At 38.2% G+C, this 21,497-nt stretch overlaps 1 protein-coding gene across 11 annotated transcripts in view; it reads right to left on the reverse strand.

Moving 5' to 3' along the window:
* The window catches only part of KLF12 (KLF transcription factor 12), a 495,578-nt gene that overhangs the window by 333,723 nt on the left and 140,358 nt on the right, over positions 1-21,497 (reverse strand). For all 11 annotated transcript variants that reach the window (XM_047756500.1, XM_047756501.1, XM_047756499.1 and 8 more), the window contains one exon: positions 9,861-9,924. Coding sequence is in view for 6 of the 11 variants with exons in the window: in XM_047756496.1 (XP_047612452.1) it covers positions 9,861-9,893 (33 nt within the window). In the remaining 5 variants the exon portion in view is untranslated. The remainder of the gene's footprint in view (positions 1-9,860; positions 9,925-21,497) is intronic.

The raw sequence follows: 21,497 nt of genomic DNA on the forward strand, positions 1-21,497 counted from the left end.
ATACCAACTCCCTAGGTTTCATTAAATTGTAGCACTAATCACATCAAATTGTAGTCACTTATGGGCCTGTCCCTGAGATGATGAAGCCTGGAAAGCAGGGTCTAAATACAATGTCTTTGCAGCCCACTGTCTAATAGATAACAGATTCTCAATATATGATTACAAGATTTAATCACACCCCAAGACAGCTGTGATGGTTAATTTTTTATCAGCTTGGCTGGGCCATGGGGTGCCCACATTAAACATTATTTCTGGGTGTGTCTGTGAGGGTGTTTCTAGATGAGTCTGGCATTTGAACCAGGGCACTCAGTAAAGCAGAGGCCCTTCCCAGTGCCAGTGGATGCCATCCAATGTGCTGAGAGAGAAGGGAGGATTGCCCTAAGGAAGGCATCTGGCCTTCTCCCAACCATGGACTTGGATTCACACCATCTGTTCCCCTGGTTCTCAGGCCTTTGGACTTGGACTGGAACCACACCACTGGATTTCCTGGGTCTCCAGCTTGCAGGTGGCAGATCATGGAACTTCTCAGTCTCCATGATCACAGAACCAATTGATCACAACAAACTATATATATATATATATACACACACATATATATATTATAACATATATATAATTTCTCATATTATAATATATAATATAATAATTTCTCATATTATTCATATATATATATATAATATGAGAAATAGGATATATATATATAGCCTATTCATTCTATGTCTCTGGAGAACTCTAATACAAAATTAGCTGTCACCATTCTGTGAGTAAAACCAGTAACATGTACAAACTACTACAGCATATTCAATGAGTTCAAGGATTTTATTTCCTCCGAGAGAAAGTCAGACGTAGCTATGTCTTATCAACACAGAGTAACAATTTGGAAGTCCCCAGTCAGACCCTAAAACATATTAAGTAGGAGACCCAGAACCCCCCCAACGTGCAGGTGCATCCCAGCCTATCTTCAGTCAAAGGAAACAACTACTGGCCTAAAGTATTTTCCTAAGGCCAAATCAACACAATTAACATGACTTAAAAATAAAAAAAATGGGGGGTTCCCCTCATGGCTCAGTGGTTAACAAATCCGACTAGGAACCATGAGCTTGCGGGTTCGATCTCTGGCCTCGCTCAGTGGGTTAAAGGATCTGGTGTTTTTGTGGCTGTGGCTGTGGCGTGGACCGGCAACTACATCTCCAATTAGACCCCTGGCCTGGAAACCTCCATATGCTGCAGGAGCGGCCCTAGAAAAGGCAAAAAGACAAAAAATAAAAATAAAGGAAATGGCTACTTTAATGAGTACTTAGTATCTACCTGACAACACACAAATGCTTTAGCATTTTTTTTTCTCACTTAAAATTTCTCCTTTTTTCTTCCCTCATAACAACTTTATGGAGTAGGCATTAATCACCATCATCAGCCACACATCACATGTATGATAATGAGCTAGAGAAGCAGGTGAAGCCCTGGCAGAGCTAGAATTCAAAGCCAGGAGGCCTGAGCATAGTGACAAGTTCACAAACACATCACCCAGTCCAAGAGTCTCCACGGGTCCCTTAAATGCATCTAAAAATGACCTGTTAAAAAGGATGATGTTCGAGTTCCCGCTGTGGCACAATGGGATTGGCAGAGTCTCTGCAGCACTGGGACAAGGATTCAATCCCCAGTCTGGCACAGTGGGTTAAGGATCCGGCATTGCCACAGTTGCAGTAGGTCACAACAGCCTCTCAGATCTGATCCACGGCCCAGAAACTCCATATGCCACGGGACAGCAAAAAAATTTCAGAAACTTTTAAATGATGATGTTAGGTATTTTTAGACCCTTCCTTTTAAACTTACTGAAAAGTTTTAAAGCCAATTTAGAAAAAGAAAGAAAGAAAGAAAACAAGCAAGCAAGCAAGCAAGCAAGCTCCATCTTAAGTAAAAGTAGAAATAGTCAGAAACTCAGATCAGCAATCAAAGCACTCTCATCAAAGTCTGTGAAATCTGGGAGGCCACTGGGAGGTGACATACACCCCCTCAGACCTGCAGCAAGTTCCTAAAAATAAAAACCACAGCTATGATGGGCCTATCCAGTGAAAGCAAAGAAAGTGGGGCTAAGAGAGCGAACATACAGATGCAGCCTTTTCTAGAGTCTAGCTCCATTACTAAAGGTGTCACTGGAAGTGGCAGAAGAAGGGGAGACAGGAGTCTTTGTCTCAAGAGGCTTTGCTGTACAAGGGAAAGAGAGGGAGACCTCTAGAAACAACACCTTTTCTTAGAGTATTTGAAATAAGAAATGCAAGTCAAAGATTGGGGCTCATCTAACTCATGCTCAAAACCACTGATGCCCCATCTACCATTCTCCCTTCCATACTGGACACTACTGGAAGGGATGGATACTACAGACAGAGAGGCCAGGAGGAAACTGTGCATAAAAGCAGCAAATGAAACAAGAGAGAAATACAAGCAAGAGGCCAGTAAGGAACAAACATCACAGGAAGAATTACCCAAGGAAAAACATGAAGAATTTAGATAAGTAACACGTCACAGAATCTAAAATAATAATACCAAAAAAAGGGTCTTTCTTTTAAAAAAATAAATAAATAACGTTCAGGGAAAAAGTACAAGGGTTCAAATGATAAAATACAAGAGCACTGAAACAGATGACATGTAGTGGACAAAAGTTATGAGATACTTCAGAGATGAAAAGCCACTTACTTTAAGAACTAAAGAATAACAAAGAATATGACTGAAAATTTAGTCAGAAAAAATGTTGCATGGGGAAAGTAAAGTAAGCAAAATCAAAACATTAAAGGTGAAGACCACATATACAGAAAACCAAGGAGAAACATGCTATGTGTTTTACTAAATAAGAGACTAAAACAAATAGAAAAGATACCGTAAATATAGTATTTCAATCTGAAGACATAAAAACAGATTCTGGAGTTCCCGTTGTGGCACAGTGGTTAACGAATCCAACTAGGAACCATGAGGTTGCGAGTTCGATCCCTGCCCTTGCTCAGCGGGTTAAGGATCCGGCGTTGCCGTGAGCTGTGGTGTAGGTCGCAGACGCGGCTCAGGTCCCGTGTTGCTGTGGCCCTGGCATAGGCCGGCAGCTACAGCTCCAATTAGACCCCTATCCTGGGAACCTCCATATGCCACAGGAGCAGTCCAAGAAAAGGCAAAAAGACAAAAAAAAAAAAACAGATTCTACTTCTCAGAGTTGAAGAGCAGGATCCAAGAAAAACTGATAGGGAATGATAAAAACCAAGAAGCAAAACTGATGAGGTTACTGAACTACTAAAAATAGTTCATGGACATCTGAACTAAAAGCAAAACAAGACCAAGTGGAAAGACAATTTGCTTCAGCCTTCACAATGATACCAAATGATAGACGACAGTGAAGCACTATTTCTGTATTTCTGAGAAAAGTAAGAGTTAAGACTAAATAGCTTTGATGCTTATTCTAGTGAACAATCAGAAAATAAATGTTAATAAGCTAAATTTTTATAATACTGTAAAACTAAGAGGGAAAAGAAAGAAATGTCATTAATTACCCATCTTTCAGAGCAAAAAGTCAAAAGGAATTGTTTAAACTCAGTCATTTAAAAAACTTGAATTATCAGAACTCAAAGGTTTTTTTTCCCTCTTAACTCTCCAGTAGTAGCATCGCTTTGGCGAAAGGATATTAACTTGAAAGTAATAAATTCCTTTCATCTTAACTCAGTTCCATTTGCTTCCATTACATCAGAAGCAAACAAAAATATACTGCAAATACCAAGTATAAATATGATTCTATTTTTGTAAAACTGTCTCTATTTATGTGTTTAAATGCACAGAGATGCTGTAAATAATACAAACGCTCACAGGTATGAGGCTGGGAGGTGATGGGGTTTTCCATGCTTTAATGTTTTTTAAAATGAGTAATACATCATCTTCTCAAATGCACCATCTTTTCAAATTATAAAGCTATTATCCTACTTCAATAATTGCACAATCTTTCTCAAATCCCTGTATATCATTTTGTTCTCATATCCCCAGTCTGAGAAACGAGACACCCAAGGGTGAAGTGACTCGATGGAAGAATGACCTCATGCAGGATGATATTTTAATAAATATGTGATACCCTTATAGTTTGGATCATTATCAAATCCACTGGTTTGGCTAATAAAAGGAAGAACTTTGAATGTAACTATAGATGTCTGGAAATAGGATGAACTGCCACACGCAGTAGGAAATTCCAAGGAGTACTCATCATAGCACGAAAGTAACCGACCAACTCTTATGGAAGACAGCCACATACCAAGCACATATTAGAGTCAATGACCTTTGTGAGCACTTCCAATTCTGAAAATATTTGACTTTGCGATGTGATGTCATGCTCATGAATCTCTGTTTTATGCTATATAAATAATAGTATCGAGCGCCACCCACACCTTTAGAATGCTACAGCTCTGAGCTCTTTTCACAAATATGTCGTAATTTCTTTCACCTCTAAAACAACTCTTGAAATAGGTAGGACTGGTGTTGTTAGTTCCACTGTGCAGCTGAGAAAATTAAAACTCAGATAGAAATCACTGGTCCAGATCATACAGAGAATTGCAGAGCCCAGACTTGACTTTCTTGGAATCCATGTTTATTGCCCAAGCAGCTACTCTACACAAATATACAGTGGCCCAGTGCTGACAATATATTTCTCCTACATTGACTGGGGCTTTCAAAGCAACTGTGCCTGCTTAGCTCAAAAGTGAAGAAAGGTTGGATCATTGCTATTACATTCTTTCTAGCCTGTGTCAAGAAAAGGCCTTGAAACTTCATGGAAAAGAAATTTTATGGGCACTATATATGCCCATCACTATGAAACAAACTTTTTTTTGGTAGGGTACTGAAGCTTTCTCTGAAAGGCTTGCTACTGTTCTCATGCCTTTCAAATACAAAGAGGAAAACTCACCCACTGCTAATGCTCAATGGTTTAAGTAGCTGTTCATCACAGAGCAAAAGTTTCAATGCGAACTTTGACAAGTTGGGCTAATGTATATGGATGCATATGTTTTGAAAACCTGCTCTAATCCAGCGGCTGAGAACACTTCATAAACATACTGGAATGGGTGGAAAGAATGAAGCCAAGTCAGGTCTGGGGAGCCTGGTCCACAAACATTCTCAATGAGAGCGACTGTTAATATACGTGAAAGAGCTTAAGACCAGATTTTATGCCAATATATGTGAATAGAAAATAATGAATAACTGGGATCTTTTTAGAATTTATTTCATGTTTTCTAGTGGCAGATGGTAAAGGGACAAATTCAAATGCAGTAAAATTGAGTAAAAGAAAAAACAATGCAATATATATACATATATCATTTAATATAAATACATATTTATATATTATTGAGTACTTGATTGATTGATTGAAAGGGGTGATGAAGACAGCTCCTGGAAGTAAGACCCTTGATACGGTCACAAAAGAAATATTTTACAGATGCTATTTAGGGTGCTGAAATATTAGAGCTTAAGCAGGAAAGCACAGCATAATATTCTATGGCTCTTGGCAAGATTTCATCACCACTGGCAAACTGGAAATGCACAAAATAGTTTTTAAGAGTCATATTCAAATCCCTTTCAATTATGTAGACAGTGGCAATGCTGCATCCACCGCTGACATTTTTAAAATGTCATCTTAAAAATGACCTTCAGAATATAAGTGAAATATATAAAAGATATATTTCCAAATTGCAATTTCCTCTCCGAATCAAGACTTTATTAAGACTAACAACACCTGATTCAAGCAGGTTTTAAAACAAATATTACTGTATTCTTTGTTCTGAGGCATCTATAACTGAAGATACGAGGTAAAAAATATAAAAAAAACAGCAATAAGAAAAACATAAGCCACTGGGACAAACACATTAAATGAAATACTCCCTGCTCCTTCCTCTGTAAAGACTTCTGAACTCATGAATTATGAGCTATGAAGCACAATCATTTAGAATGAATCACATAATATACTACAGTTAATCAAGACAATATTTTCAGTTTATCCTCAGGGTAAGTAGTAACACAATGATTTTCTCTGCCATCATCTTCAGTTGTCATAAATTTACTTACAGAATGACACCGTCAAAATGTATAAACTTACAAAGCTAACACTAGTCCATTCATACATAAAAATTTAATAACAATTGAACAAAAACACAAATACAGTATCAATATCATACATAAGAAAAAGGATAAATATTCTCGGCATGATAATGAGTGAAAGTTTCCACGTGTACACAAGGATAAGGCAGGGAAATCTAAATTTACTAGATTTGCCCTATTTGTGCAAAGGAGTATATAAAATTGTTTAACTTTATAAATGAAATTATCTATGATTTGCTGGAGCTAGCGCATCCCTGGCTCATGAGAGCTAACTGCTAAATTTTAAGGAATCTTGCGAGCTCTTTGTTTAACCATTGAAACCAGCCATAGTGGGAACATTTACACCATGGGAACTGACAAATACTAAAGACAGGGCCTCCTCATCCCATGCTCTAAAACCATTCTACTAGCACACTACTAATCCATACACAAAAAAAGAGCACAGTACAATTAATTCTCACAAACTAAATGTACCTATATAGGTAATAATGAGGTCATAAAAAAAGAACATTACCATACACCCAGAAATCTCCTTTACATATCTCTGAATCAATACTCCCTTCTAGAGGTCTGAAAATTTTCCAGATACAAGTACTACAAAGGAGGAACTTTAGCAAGGAAGGAAGGCAGGTTTTTTGTTTTAAGATTCCACGTACAAGTGAGATCACATTGTATTTGTATTTGTCTTTATCTCACTTAATCCAATGCCTCCAAAGTCCACGCATGTTGTCACACATGGTAGAATTTCCTCATTTTACAAATTAATAATACTCTATTGTGTGTATATACCATATTTTATTTATCCATTTATCTGTTGACAGACACTTAGGTGGTTTCCATGTCTTGACTACTAAAAAAAAAAAAATGGTGAAAGGATCATAGAGATGCAAATATCTTTTCAAGTTAGTGTTTTTGTTATCTTTGCATATATTTCCAACAGTGAAACTACTGGATCATATGGTAGATCTGTTTTTAATTTTTTTAGGATCTCTTCCATTAACGTTTTCCATAATGGTGGCACCAACTTACAATCCCACCAACCAGTGCACAAGGATTCCCTGTTCTCCATATCTATGCCAGCATTATTTCTTATCTTTGCAATTATAACTATTCTAACAGGTGCAAGGGGAAGTATCACCGTAGTTTTAATTTGCATTTTCCTGATGACTACTGTTGCTGAACACCTTTATAATCCACCTGGCCTTTCATATATCTTCTTTAGAGACATGCCTATTCAGACATTTGACCATGATTTTATTAGGTTATTGCGGGGGGGGGGGGTAGTTTTGGCTATTGAGTAGTACAGGTACTTTATATTTTGGGTTATTAATTCTTATCAGATAAATCATTTGCAAATATTTTTTCCCATTCTGTAGGTTGCCTTTTCACTTTGTTAATGGTTTCCTTTGCTGTGGAGAAGTTTTTGAGTTTGATGTAATCCCACTTGTTTATTTTTCATTTGGTTGCTGGTACTTTGGGTGTCATATCCAAAAAAACATCACTATGACCTATTTCAAGGAGTGATGTTCCTACATTTTCTTTTAGAAGTTTCATGCTTTTAGGTCTTACATTTGTACCTTTAATCCACTTTGAGTTGATCCCTATGAGTGTTATAAGAAATGTGGCTAATTTCATTCTTTCACACATGAATATCCAACTATCCAAGTCCCAATTCATTGAACAGTCTTCTTTTCTCCATTGAGTATCCCTGGCTCCCTTGTCAAATATCAGTGGACAATAGATGCTTGGGTTTGTTTCTAGGCTCTCAATTCTGTTCCACTGGTTTATCTGTTGGTTTTTTCCTACCAGTACCATGCTGTTCTGATAACTACAGTTTTATAATATAATTTGAAATCAGACAGTGTGATGTGATGCCTCCCACTTTGCCTTTCTTTATCAGGATTTCTTTTGTGGATAATTTAAGGTTTTTTATGTTTCCATATAAATTTTAGAAATTTTTTCCTATTTCTGTAAAATATGAAATTGGAATCTTGATATGGATTGCATTCAATCTATACATGGCTTTCAGTAGTATTAACATTTTCACAATTGTAATTCTTCCAATCCATGAACATAGGATACCTATTTATTTCTGTCTTCTTGGATTTCATTCAACAATGTCTTACAGTTTTTAGCATAGAGATCTTGTATCTGCTTTGTGAAATTTATTCTTAAGTATTCTGTTGTGTTTGATGCTATTATAAATGAGATCAATTTATTTCTTTTTCAGAAATTTTATATAGAAACATTACTGGTTTCTGTATGTTGATACTGTATCATGTAACATTACTGAATTCATTGATCATATCTGCTAGTTTTTTGGTTGAGTCTTTAGGATTTTCTAGACATAAAGTCATGCCATTTGCAAATCCAGACAATTTTATATCTTCCTTTCCAATTCTGATAACATTTATTTCTGATTCTTATGTGACTGCTCTAGCTAGGGCTCCCAGTACTATGTTGAACAGAAGTGCTGTAAGAATGGGCACTCTTGACTTGATCTTGATGTTAAAGCAAATGCTTTCATCTTTCACCACGGGGTATGATATTAGCTGTGGGCCTGTCACATATGGCCTTTAGTATGTTGAGATATGTTCCTTCTACGCCTAACTGGTTAAAGACTTTTTATCATAAATGGATGTTAAAATAGAAGAAGGCAATTTCAAGCAAAAGATATAATCTGGAAAATCATTTCTAAGTAAGTGTGAAGGTGGGCTGGCAGAAAAAGACTTGATGTACATTTATTGGAAAGTAGCAGGAGCAATGGGGAAGGAAAATATTAAATTGTATATGTTGTGTATCCATATAAAGACTAATGAAATTTACAAAATGGAGATGGCTTAACATATTTTAATATTCTTAGTATTAACCTATGATTTCAATATTATAACCAGTATGTAGGACAAGAAAATTTGAAATAAATGCCACAAAGTGATCATCAGCACTTGAATATTGTTGAAATTCATGGAATTTTTTTAACCCTCTAATGTATACTGCTACTTGTCTGTCAGAAACCAAAGTTAAAAGCCTCTCATAACCATCCTATCTCTTGATGAAAGCCAACACAGCAACACAGGTGCAAAGAGGTAAGCATTTGACAGCAATCATATGCCATCCAGCACTGGGATTATGATTATGCTTATATTAGGAACTGATGTATAATGAACAGAATCTGGCTTCTTTTGTTGTCCCAATGATCAGCTGAATCAAGTGGTTTTATTATATTCATCTGAAAGTTGATTCTTTTTTTTTTTTAATGTCTTTTTAGGGCCGCACCCGTGGTATAGGGAGGTTCCCAGGCTAGGGGTCGAATTGGAGCTGTAGCTGCTGGCCACAGCCACAGCAACACAGGATCTGAGCTGTGTCTGAGACCTACACCACAGCTCACAGCAACACCAGATCCTTAACACTGAGCAAGGCCAGGGATCAAATCTGTGTCCACATGGATGCTAGTCAGATTCATTTCCACTGAGCCATGACAGGAACTCCTTGAAAGTTGATTCTTAAACAAGTTTTGTTCTAGAAACTGATGACAGCTAGACTCACACAGAGAAGGTTTGCCTCTTCATAATTTTTTTTAATATTTAGGGGTTTAAAAACAAAAATTACACATTATAGATAGACAAGTGTGTCTAAGAATTGACCTCTGTCTCATATTCAGACAAAGAAATGCAATAATGACAACTGCCCCAAAATAGTGTTGAAAATAGGACTGCCACTGCAATTATACAATTTGATTAACCAACCTTTATTGTTTTCCTCTTCATATGGATATTCATTCATCCATTTGTTTCCAGAGTCACATTGATCCTGTAAGAAAACACACAAACAAACAAAAACAAATAATGAGATCCAATAAGGGGTTAATATCCAAAATATATGAACAATTCATATAACTCAACATGAAAAAAAAAATAACCTAATGAAAATGGGCAGAAGCTCGGAATATACATTTTTCCAAAGAGGATATGCAGATGACCAATAGGAAAGATGAAAGACGCTCAGGCCAACATGAAAGATGCTCAACATCACTAATCATCAGGGAAATGCAAATCAAAACCACAGTACCACCTCACACCTGTCAGAATGGCTACTGTCAAAAAAACAAAAAATAACAAGAATTGGTGAGGATGTGAAGAAAAGGGAACCAACATACACTGCTGGTGAGAATGTAAATTGCTGCAGCCACTGTGGAAAACAGCATGGAGGTTTCTCAAAAAAATAAAAACAGACCCAAAAGGAGTTCCCATCATGGCTCAGTGGTTAATGAATCTGACTAGGAACCATGACGTTGCAGGTTCAATCCCCAGCCTTGCTCAGTGGGTTAAGGATCTGCCATTACTGTGAGCTGTGGTGTAGGCCAGTGGCTACAGCTCCAATTGGACCCCTAGCCTGGGAACCTCCATGTGCCATGGGTGCAGCCTTGAAAATACAAAAAAAAAAAAAAAAAGACCCCAAAAGCCCATGTGACCCCGTAATTCCACTCCTGAGAATGTATTCAAAAACAAAAATAAAAACACTAATTCAAAAACACAGATCTGATTTGACCCCTAGCCTGGGAACCTCCATACGCCATAAGTGCAGCCCTAAAAATAATAAAAAAATTTAAAAAAAAAATAGAATTTTGTCATTTGCGACTACATGGATGGACTTGGAGGGTATTAAGCTAAGTGAAATCAGTCACAGAAAGACAAATACTGCATGGTATTTATATGTGCAATCTAAATAATACAACTAGTGAACACAACAAAAAGAATCAGACTCTCAGAATAAGAGAACCAGTGGTAACCAGAGGAGAGAGGGAAGTGGAAAGGGTCAACAGAGGGGTGAGGGATGAAGGGGTACAAACTATTAGGAATAAAATAAGCTACAAATACATAGTGTACAGCACAGGGAATATGGCCATTATTTTATAATAACTACAAATGGAACATAACCTTTAAAAATTGTGAATCGCTATACTGTACACCTATAATTTATGTAATATTGTACAGCAACTATACTTCAATTTAAAAAAATGAGAAGTTCCACATGTTGATAGCATTCTTTCAGTGGAGGAAAGGAAAGAAAATTTGTTTTGCTTCGTTTTTGTTTTTCAGCCACACCCATGGCACATGGAAGTTCCTGGACCAGGGATTTAATTCAAGCTGCAGCTGCAACCTATGCTACAGCTGTGGCAGTGCTGGATCCTTAACCTACTGTGCCAGGCTGAGGATCAAACCCACACTGCCTCAGAAAGAATGCCAGATCCTTAACCTGCTGCACCACAGCAGGAACTCCAAAAAAGGAAAATATTAATTCTGCAATCCTTTAGGCTCTTGATTAGTGGAGGGACATGATAAAAATAACAGCTGAAGATGATTTTTGTCTTTTGCTTCCCTTTTAGCAGCAATGTAAAGGGCAAAATGGAGAAATGAAGCAGCAGGTGCAGAAACTCCAGCTGTGACACTATGACAGACCCTGGGTACAAGATATGAAAATCTGTATAAAGGGCGAATGCCGCAGGTGTGGCTCTAAACAGAAAAAAAAAAAAAAAAAGATAAGGGAGGTGGGGAAGAAAAAGAAAGCAATGGAAGAAGGCAAGATGGTTGGGAAGAAAATGGCAGAAACTAGGTTAAAAGTAAATTTAATGTATGAAAGAGAAGTCACAAATGTTCCGCTGGAGCACTTGGCTTCCTAGTTCTTAGCAACTAAGAGACTGCTAAAGTAATGCTGTTTTCCAGAGTAAATAATCTTCTCTTTCCCTATTTATAGATGACACAAATGTGCAGAATGACTAATATGAATATGTTTTCATGGCTCCATGTTGGCCAATATCCAAGTCGCTTTTTCAAAACGGCTCTGAGTTAACATATGCCACTTCTTAAAAATTCAACAAATACAAAGGAAATATTTACGTAGTTTCTAAAAGCTCCTTGGACCATTTGGATCTCACCAAATAGACTTAAATATTGCTGGACTGGAGAATTCTGATTACAGCAGAACATTCGCCCCTTTTGGATAGATCTTAAAAGTCTTCCTATTGATTCTTTCTCAACATTATGTAGCTTGCTTCAGAATTTCCATTTCATGAGGCAAATTTTCTTTGGCATTCAGTTAAGCCAGCTTATTAGGCACAGTTGACTTTTTTTTTTTCCCATTTGGAATTACACTCAAGAGGGGACACGCCTTGCACTTCTTAGCAGCAGCCACTCTGTGCCAATGTCTACGTCTCTGCGGGCAACATCCAGCCAGGTTTCCTTTGCCTGGGTTTCCACACATTTGAACAGAAAAAGAGTTCACTCACTCATAAAGCCTTACATGAAATGTACCAGAAGGTACCATGGACTTGGCCTGTAAGAGGAACTGGCCTTTAATTTTATTCCAGTTTTAAATCAATTGATCCATCAATCAATGACCCCTCCTTCCCCCCTCCACCCACCTCTCCCTCTCTCTGTTCATATAGATGTGCCTCCTACGTCTCCAAACACATGCCTTAATAGATACGCAGCTTTCACCACTACTAGAAATGCCACTAAGAAGCAAGAGAACATAAATGCAATATTTTAATATTACAGCGGCAAATGAGAAATATTTTCTTGAAATTCAGCAGATACTTCTTCTGTTTTTACATTACGAAACCGTAACAAGGGTATCCTTTGAAAGAATTAAGTCCTCCAAAACACCATGTTCTTATCAAACACGGCTCGTCCTTTCTAGTCTTCAAAATATATCTCAATCCATCAGTTCCAACTTCTTAGCAAAATGTACCAGGTCCTTCAAAATTGGCTTCAATCTTACATTCTCGCTCTATAAAAATCTTCACACTTTAATCAACCATGAGCATTGTGACACCACATTCAACTTACCAAAGTGTAACCCCAAATTCATAACACCCCATTGTAGGGAGACCATGTCATGTGTTTTTTTTGTTTGTTTTTTGTTTTTTTGTTTTTTTAATGAACGTGCCTGTGGCATGTGGAAGCTCCTGGGCCAGGGATCAAATGTGACCTGCAACTGTGACCAACGCCACAGCTACAGGAACACCAGATCACCGGTGTGGCTGGGGATCGAACCCACACCATCACAGCGACACCACTGGATTGCTAACCTGATGTCCCACGGCAGGAACTCCAGGATACAATGTTATTTACTCCCTCGTTTTTGTCTACTAGTTTATGATTTTTTACTATTACTGATAGCAATTACACATCCTTCCACCCTCACACATGCTGGAACCTCTGCTCGTCTGCAGGATGCCTGTGTGCACGTAGAGAGGATACCCTCTATGGGAAGACAAGACTGACTCTAATCAGGAGGTGGGGCCTGGCCAGGAAAGCCCAGTGTAGATTATTTCCATCGCCCACCCCTCAGCCAGGCATCCATACACCACTGTCTTATTAGCTGCCCTAAGTCTGCACCTTTAATCATTGCCTGAGAATACAGTCAAAGAAGTATACTCACTCGATCAGAATATGAACTTTTTTTTTGGTCTTTCAAAATATTAACCAAATTATTAACCAAAATATTAACCAAACTGCCCTTTGTACAGTCGACACCAATTTATATCACAACCAGGAGAAGCAATAGAGGTAGATCCGTTCCCTTCTATTTCCCAACACACAGCACGCTGCCTAGCAAGCTTTCAGAGATCAATAAAGGTGTGTCAAATGAACAAGGGACGCTAAGGATGAGAAACAAAAGAAAAATTAACTCCTCTTTGTATCAACTGTGGGGATATTTCTTACCTAAGGAAGGAGGGCCTTAATTATATAACTGATATTTTTTAGATACAGTTAAGCTATGGACTACAATAAACATTCAATTTTCTGAAGTATTCATAACACAAGACCACACATTTCTATGGCATTGGGGGAGTTACAAAGTATTCTAATGATATTATTTGTTCTGAAAACAGTTCTGTGAGCTGAGAACATGACCTATTTTAAGAACCATTTGACAATGATGACCAGAGGTTAATTACCTATGCAAAGTAACAAGTTAGATAAAGTTAGGATTCTTATAAAACCTGAGTTAGTCCCACATGTTAGTGCACAGTGCTCTATGGTATATCTTTGAAACCAGGTATAATTTAAATGTATACCTTAGGAGTTCCCGTTGTGGCTCAGTGGTTAACGAATCCGACGAGGAACCCATGAGGTTGCGGGTTCGATCCCTGGCCTTGCTCAGTGGGTCAAGGATCCGTCATTGCCGGAAGCTGTGGTGTAGGTTGCAGACATGGCTCGGATCCCGCATTGCTGTGGCTCTGGCCTAGGCCGGCGACTACAGCTCTGATTCAACCCCTAGCCTGGGAACCTCCATATGCTGTGGGAGCAGCCCAAGAAATGGCAAAAAGACAAAAAAAATAAAAATAAAAAATAAATGTATACCTTAGTATGTTTTAAACCTGGGGACAGCCTGGTACAACGCTAACTTTGGTGTTCGTTCAATTCAAGCCCTTCAAAGAACAGTCAAAATCATCTTTAGCCTGTAGCACCCACACTACTGCCCTATACTTTAAGTAGCACAAAATGACAGAAAACAAAGGCACAATTTAGGGTTGAAAAGACCTGTCCCTGGTGTCACCTCTGTCGTCTACTGGCTGTGGGACTTTCGACAACTCAATCAACCTCTCTGACTCCAAACTGATTCCTCCACAGAAGCAAGACAATACGTGTTTTACCTACCCATACACCCTAACCAAAGTAATGTCTACACAACCATGTGCACTCTCATACTCACAAGCACACAGAAGAATTATCACACAGAATTATCATTCTTTAATCAATGGCTCAGATGTTAAAATAGGAAAATAATAGAATTTCCCCAAAATAAAGCCACGAGATAGGACGGACGAAGCTCTGACTATTTATTTATTTATTTATTTATTGACTTTTGTCTTTTTCCGGGCCTCACCTGCGGCACACGGAGGTTCCCAAGCTACAGATCCAATTGGAGCTGTAGCCGCCAGCCTACACCACAGCCACAGCAACTTGGGGTCCGAGCCACATCTGCGACCTACACCACAGCTCATGGCAATTCTGGATCCTTAACCAACTGAGCGAGGCCAGAGATCAAACCCGCAACCTCATGGTTCCCAGTCAGATTCGTTAACCACTGAGCCCAGATGGGAACTCCAGGACAGATGCAGCTCTGATTTTTATTCACGCTAAGGGACCTTTGAGTTGTTCAGCAAGTCCCTATCAAAACCAAACCAGGATGTAAAATAGGAAAACGGCACATTTCCAGTAAGTTATCATGTCATCAATTTCCTAATTAAATGATTACTTAACCTGCCAAACAGGTCTGTGAAATTTTCCAGTAACTCTTCCTTAAAGGTGTAAAGGCCAATGTCCTCATTGAAAAAACTCATCCCACGTGGTTTGGATCCTCCCTTTCCTGGCTCCAAAAATGACTCAATTGTTGGGTAAAGAAAAGCAAAAGGGTAGTTACTTATTTCGATATGAAAAACATTAGAAATAACATAAGGCATCGCATATTTTAGTTGAGAGAGAATTTCAGATTTACTTTTAAAAGAAAATACGGCTACCTGGAACCACTGGCAAATACAGGTTTCTTTTTCCTTTAATGGAAAGTCTGGAGAAATTCTAATTACACCTGTTTCTCTTCAATAGCTGTAGAGAATAGAAAATGATTGTCTGAATGCTTCCCTTTCTAACTCGTGTTTTCTACCCTAAAATTTCCACACGTGGTCAGCTAGCTTCCATCAGGATTCCAAGAGAGTACCCTGGATAACAGAATAACCTGGGTCACAATGAAAGTGGATGCTCTCCAACCTTATTGAATAAGGAGTGACTTCGGAATAATCACCTCAGAGTACAGGCATCATTTTACCCGCTAGTAACAGGTTGCTGGCTCTTCATCACATCTTAAATGATCTATGTTCTCAGTCTTTAAAGGTTAGTGTTTAATACCTTCTAAAGACTTTGGGGCCTGCTAAATACCCTTGTTGCTAGTTCCTCTGAGGATCCTCTTATGTATCTTTAAACAGAGACAGAGAAACACATTTTAAAGGTGTTGAGAGACATGTGTGATGAGTCAGGGTCTTCTACTCTCTGCCCAAAGGTAATTTAGTTTGTTCCATTTCAAATAATTGAATCCTAGTGCTCATCCAGCAATTCCACTTGGAATTCTGTCTTCTTGACTCATCTTTACAAATCGGTGCACTTCATTAGTTGTGATCTTGTGTTTTTAAGAGCTGATTAAAAAAATTAAAAAGTCAGAGTTCCTGTTGCAGCTCAGTGGTAACAAACCCGACTAGTTTCCTCGAGGACGCAGGTTCGATCCCTGGCCTCCCTCAGTGGGTTAAGGATCCGGCGTTGCCATGAACTGTGGTGTAGGTCACAGACACAGCTCAGATCCCACATTGCTGTGGCTATGGTGTAGGCTGGCAGCTGCAGCTTTGATTCGACCCCTAGCCTGGGAACTTCCCTATGCTGTGGGTGCGACCCTAAAAGACCAAAAAAATAATAATAATAATAATTAAAAAGTTAAGTGATAAAGGTGTATATACCTATTCAATTCAGTTACCATAACTTTGAAAGCTGCTTAGGGAACTGCATTTCAGTCCGAGATACTACGTAACAGATCCATGTTGGCCTTGCTCTGTATCAAGGTTTCTGATCTATAAGTTGCCTTTTCTCATTTAAAGTTATTTTAGCTTCATCTGTCGTGGTGAGTTATCTTGGGAACTAAAAATATTTGAAGGTTAATCTAAATATTTCTGGAGATAAATGCAAATCTAAGTGCGACGTTCTCATCGCTATTTTGACTGAAAATGAAAAGAGACACTAAAGACACAAAGCTGGAAGCTTGTTGCTAGGTGACAGGTGACACCTACCATATCTCTTCTGAACCTGTACAGCATGAGACATCTTACTGCGGAGAAAAGACACAGGGATTTCCAGGGCAGACACATCATTTTCTGCAGAGAAGCAAACTAATGCCCAGAGATTTTTAAATACAGGCCGTGGGTAGTCAGGAAATCACATGTATATGAATATCTGATTTTTGAGATGCCTCTCACAATAAAGAAGAAAGGATAGCTCTTTATTTTCCATTTTGAGTATATGTGGTTCTATAATCAAAGGATAGTTCTTTAGTTTCCATTTTGAGTCCACGCGGTTCTATAATCTAAGTAACATCGACATAATTTTCATGATTCATGAAAAAAGATTAAAGAGTGATAATTTGTCTTTATATCCCACTTAGGAGTTTTCAAACTGCTCACAGACACTTCAGCTAGGGCAGGCAGAGTCCATAGAGAAAGCACTATCCTTATAGTAAGTAACCGACCTCTATTAAATGTATTATTATAAGATCATCACAGCAAAGATCTGGTGAATTCCAAAACAGAAACACAAAAAGCTTCCATGTGGATTATTTCCTGGACATTTTCTAATTACAAATCTACTTTCCAGCATCCCCTCCCCTCCTTGAAACCAAACACCCAGGCACAAAATCACCTCCCCCTTTACTCATGGAGCCATCTCAATGATGATAATGGAAACGCCAAGGATTCGTCTATGCCGAGAATTCCAGGATGTACCGTGAATGAAAGGCTATGCAGTCACAGAAACAATCCAGGCACAGATGCCAGAGAGAATGAACACCCACTTGAATGCTGGGTGGGGGGCATATGACTTGGGGCAAGTTGCCTAACTTTTATGTACCCCCTTTCCGAATTTATTAAACCGGGAACAAAACCTTTGGGGGCGGGGGAGAGAAGGGCGACACTGCAAAGGAGAATGTGTACAATGGATATAACCCATTACCTGGCACATACTAATTGTTCTATAGATATAAGTCCACCCTTCCTCTCTATATCCACTTAAACAAGCAATGACTTTAGCCCAAGTTACACTTCCGATACCACCTCCAGCCATGACACTGTGTTTCTTACAGGAAGGTCCTGGGAATACAAAGATGATAGGATCTCCACTCTAGGGTTTTAGAGTACAGTGTCTCTTAATTCATCCATTAAAAGAGCTCTATGATGCAATAGCTAACAGAAATAGGAGAAAGGGAATTCAAGGTCATTAATAACTCATAGCCTATTATAATAATCCCCTTGGAATTCTGCTGTCTATAAATCAACCGAAACTTCTCTGTTTATAAGACTGTCTGTCCCTCCCTCTTTCCAGCTCTATGTTTCTCTGAAAATATGCTTCTACCCAGGAACCCTTCGCTATTGAGAAAAGCAGACAATAATACAGAAAGAGCAAACTTTAAGAGTGAAGGTCCCACTTCGAGTAAGGTATGCCCTGAAGCCTGCACAATCATTTAAGAACAGAGTTCACTGAATAAACAGCCCATTTTCTGAGGGAGGAGGCAGAGCTAAAGCACACTGACATGGAAATGACTCTTTCAATCTGTTTTTGCCTTCTATTACACCCCATCATTCTACGCAGACAGAGAACAAATAAACCTTTAAAAGAAAGTAACCATAGCAAATGAATTAAGCATTTCTTTTACATATATTGTGCTCAATATAATGGTTTGAAAAGTAATTTATGCTATGCTCATATTCAATGGTAATTGCCATTTTACAGGGACCGCGTAGTCAAAAATCTGATTTGTATTGCAAAGGACTGACAAGATGATTAAATCTTGTCTTCATATGTCTAATTTATGTGATTTAGATTGCAACACAAATACAAGCATGTGCAATTTGTACTTGCATGTAAAGCTCCCGCGTATCACACTGTGTTCTGCCAAAAGTAACTTGGCCACACACACGTTTGCATCTCCATATGGGGATGCTTTCATCCTCCCTCTAACCCTCTCTATCAGGACCTGTTTTAAACCATCCTGCTAAAGGTGTTAAAAATCTTTGGGGTTTTTTTTTTAGGGGGTGGTGGGAGAAAGGGAGAAACAGGGTGCTCAGGTACATATGAATCTCCAGTTCACTTCGAGCACTTTCTGTAAATACAATGTGGTTGTGTGAGTCATGTACAGAAAAGCAAACTTTGAGTTTTGAAAACAAATGAAAATAAAATCGCGATAAACACACATTTGGTACCACTTAAATATGCGTAATTCACACAGCCTAAGAATTTCTCCACTACTTTACTTCGATAGGTGTTGTCTAACATAGCTGAGTGTATATATTAGGGGGTGATTACAAGTTTTGTACACTAAAAACCCGTGACGGAGTCAAGAAAAACAAGTTGCCTCATTCAGTATGCAATATACGTATTTGGCTTTCCTATTAATTATTGCCTTCTACGTTTAGCTTGCCAATGCTAAGCAAGATAAATCCCACTCAAGTGCATAGTAAACAGTTTGCTTGGGGAGTACATTTGTTTTCTAGTCCATCACAACAATAGCTGATTAAAATATGTTGCTCTTATACCGTTTTGAATTAATTCATGTGAAATAAAACAAATATTTATTAAATCGTGGGGAAAACATTCCGTCAAACTGTAAAACCTGAGTAGAAAAACAAATGGCACACACTTAATTACAGCTGACATTTAAATGAAATTTGCAATCTCAAAATATTTAACAAGATTTAGAAAATATCAGACTTAAGGTATTTTTAGGATATTTTTATGTTCAATCTCTTCACACATCGGAACCCAAAGAAGTGTTGACACAGATTTTAAAGCGTAATTTGAAAGATGGATCAAAGAACTAAATAGATTTGTTTTCCTGACATTCTGACACAAGGATACAGAAACGAGAGGATTTATTTGATATTTTTCATGAATATCTTATCGAGTTGCCAAGGGCCTTACTGAAACAATAGTTTTGACCAGCTCAACTCATTAATCTGGTATGTACATTCAGACATCATACTCCTTGCCCAATGGAGTTTATAATCTGGTCCACGACAGACAGCTAGCTGTCACAGCAAACATATAATCAATTCGAATTTCTCAATGATGAGCAATTAGTAGACTGTCAAATGTATTACATAACCATTACGTTTCTCTCGTAACGAAATAATACCGAAAAATCCAAATACTATTTGTTGAGACTAGACACATGCTATATTAGGTTTATTTCCATTTAGAAGGATCAAAAAAACCACTTGAAAAATGACAAGTAATAAGACTGGGGGTCAACCCAAATATAATCCAAGCAATTTCTAGTAGGTCCAGTGATTTATCATAGTGATATTGATTATGTAGTGATATCATAGTGATATTACTTATTATGGCAGACATATTGTTACTGATTTATCCATGAATTGCCTATATGCCAGGAATTGAGGACATTACAACTCATTTGACACAGCACCTGATTTAAAGAAGCTCAGAGACAACAAAGGTGAGACAAATATAAATGAGTAAAATAATGATAACGATAATAGATATCATCTATTGGATGTTTCCCGTGTGTTTAACATGAACGAGGTGATAGCATATTAGTTAAAAAATTCATGTACAAAGAACCGCTATTCTAAAAACTAGAATGAATACCCATATTTTACGATGAAAGTAACTGTCATTCAAGTCCATATTTTCTAACTGATACCAAGCTGAAATCCTCAATAGCATCATAGGAGGTCGGGTGAAAGGACAAAGTACAGTGGGAAGTTGATGGAAGCCACGGAGGCTTCAGAGAGGCGAAACAAAGCTGAGTCTTCAAACGTGGGGGAAAAAGACATTTCCAGGAAAGGGAATATATTAAGAATGAGCATATTTACATCTAAGTGGTACACCTCACATATACGCACAGATGCATATAATCCTATTAGGAATTAGTGTGTGTACACGCACCTGTAAATGAATGAGTGCCCTAGGAAGTGGCAAACCTACACCTGCCTGCCTGTGCCACCCAACAAGGATCTCTGATCTAGAAGAGAGATCCAATATGTGGAGAAAAGGTCCATTTCAATGAGTAATCAAGACAATCCTGAAAGTGTAACTTCTATTGGCAGCTGCACATCTGTTTTACAGTGTAAAGGGATATTATGTCCACTAAATCAAGAACATTAAACTATGATTTAAAGACGCTAATTTGGAGTTCCTGTCGTGGCTCAGTGGTTAAAGAACCCAACTAGCAACCATGAGACGCAAGTTCGATCCCTGGCCTCACTCAGTGGGTTAAGGATCCAGCATTGCCATGAGTTGTGGTGTAGGTGGCAGACACAGCTCAGATTCCTTGTTGCTGTGGCTGTGGTGTAGGCCAGCAGCTGCAGCACCAATTCAACCCCTAGCCTGAGAACCTCCATATGCTGTGGGTGCAGCCCTAAAAAGACCAAAAAAAAAAAAAAAAGGTAATTTTATGGAAAAAAATGACTTTAAAAGTCCTTCCTCATGAACTGTTATGTTCTATGATTGAAAATATTTCTGACATCTCTGACCCTCATGGATCAAATGTTTCAAAATATTTATTAGTCAAATATGAAGCAATGAGGAGTTCCCTGGTGGCCT

The sequence above is a fragment of the Phacochoerus africanus genome, chromosome 13, assembly GCF_016906955.1.
Source record: "Phacochoerus africanus isolate WHEZ1 chromosome 13, ROS_Pafr_v1, whole genome shotgun sequence".
NCBI lineage: Eukaryota > Metazoa > Chordata > Mammalia > Artiodactyla > Suidae > Phacochoerus > Phacochoerus africanus.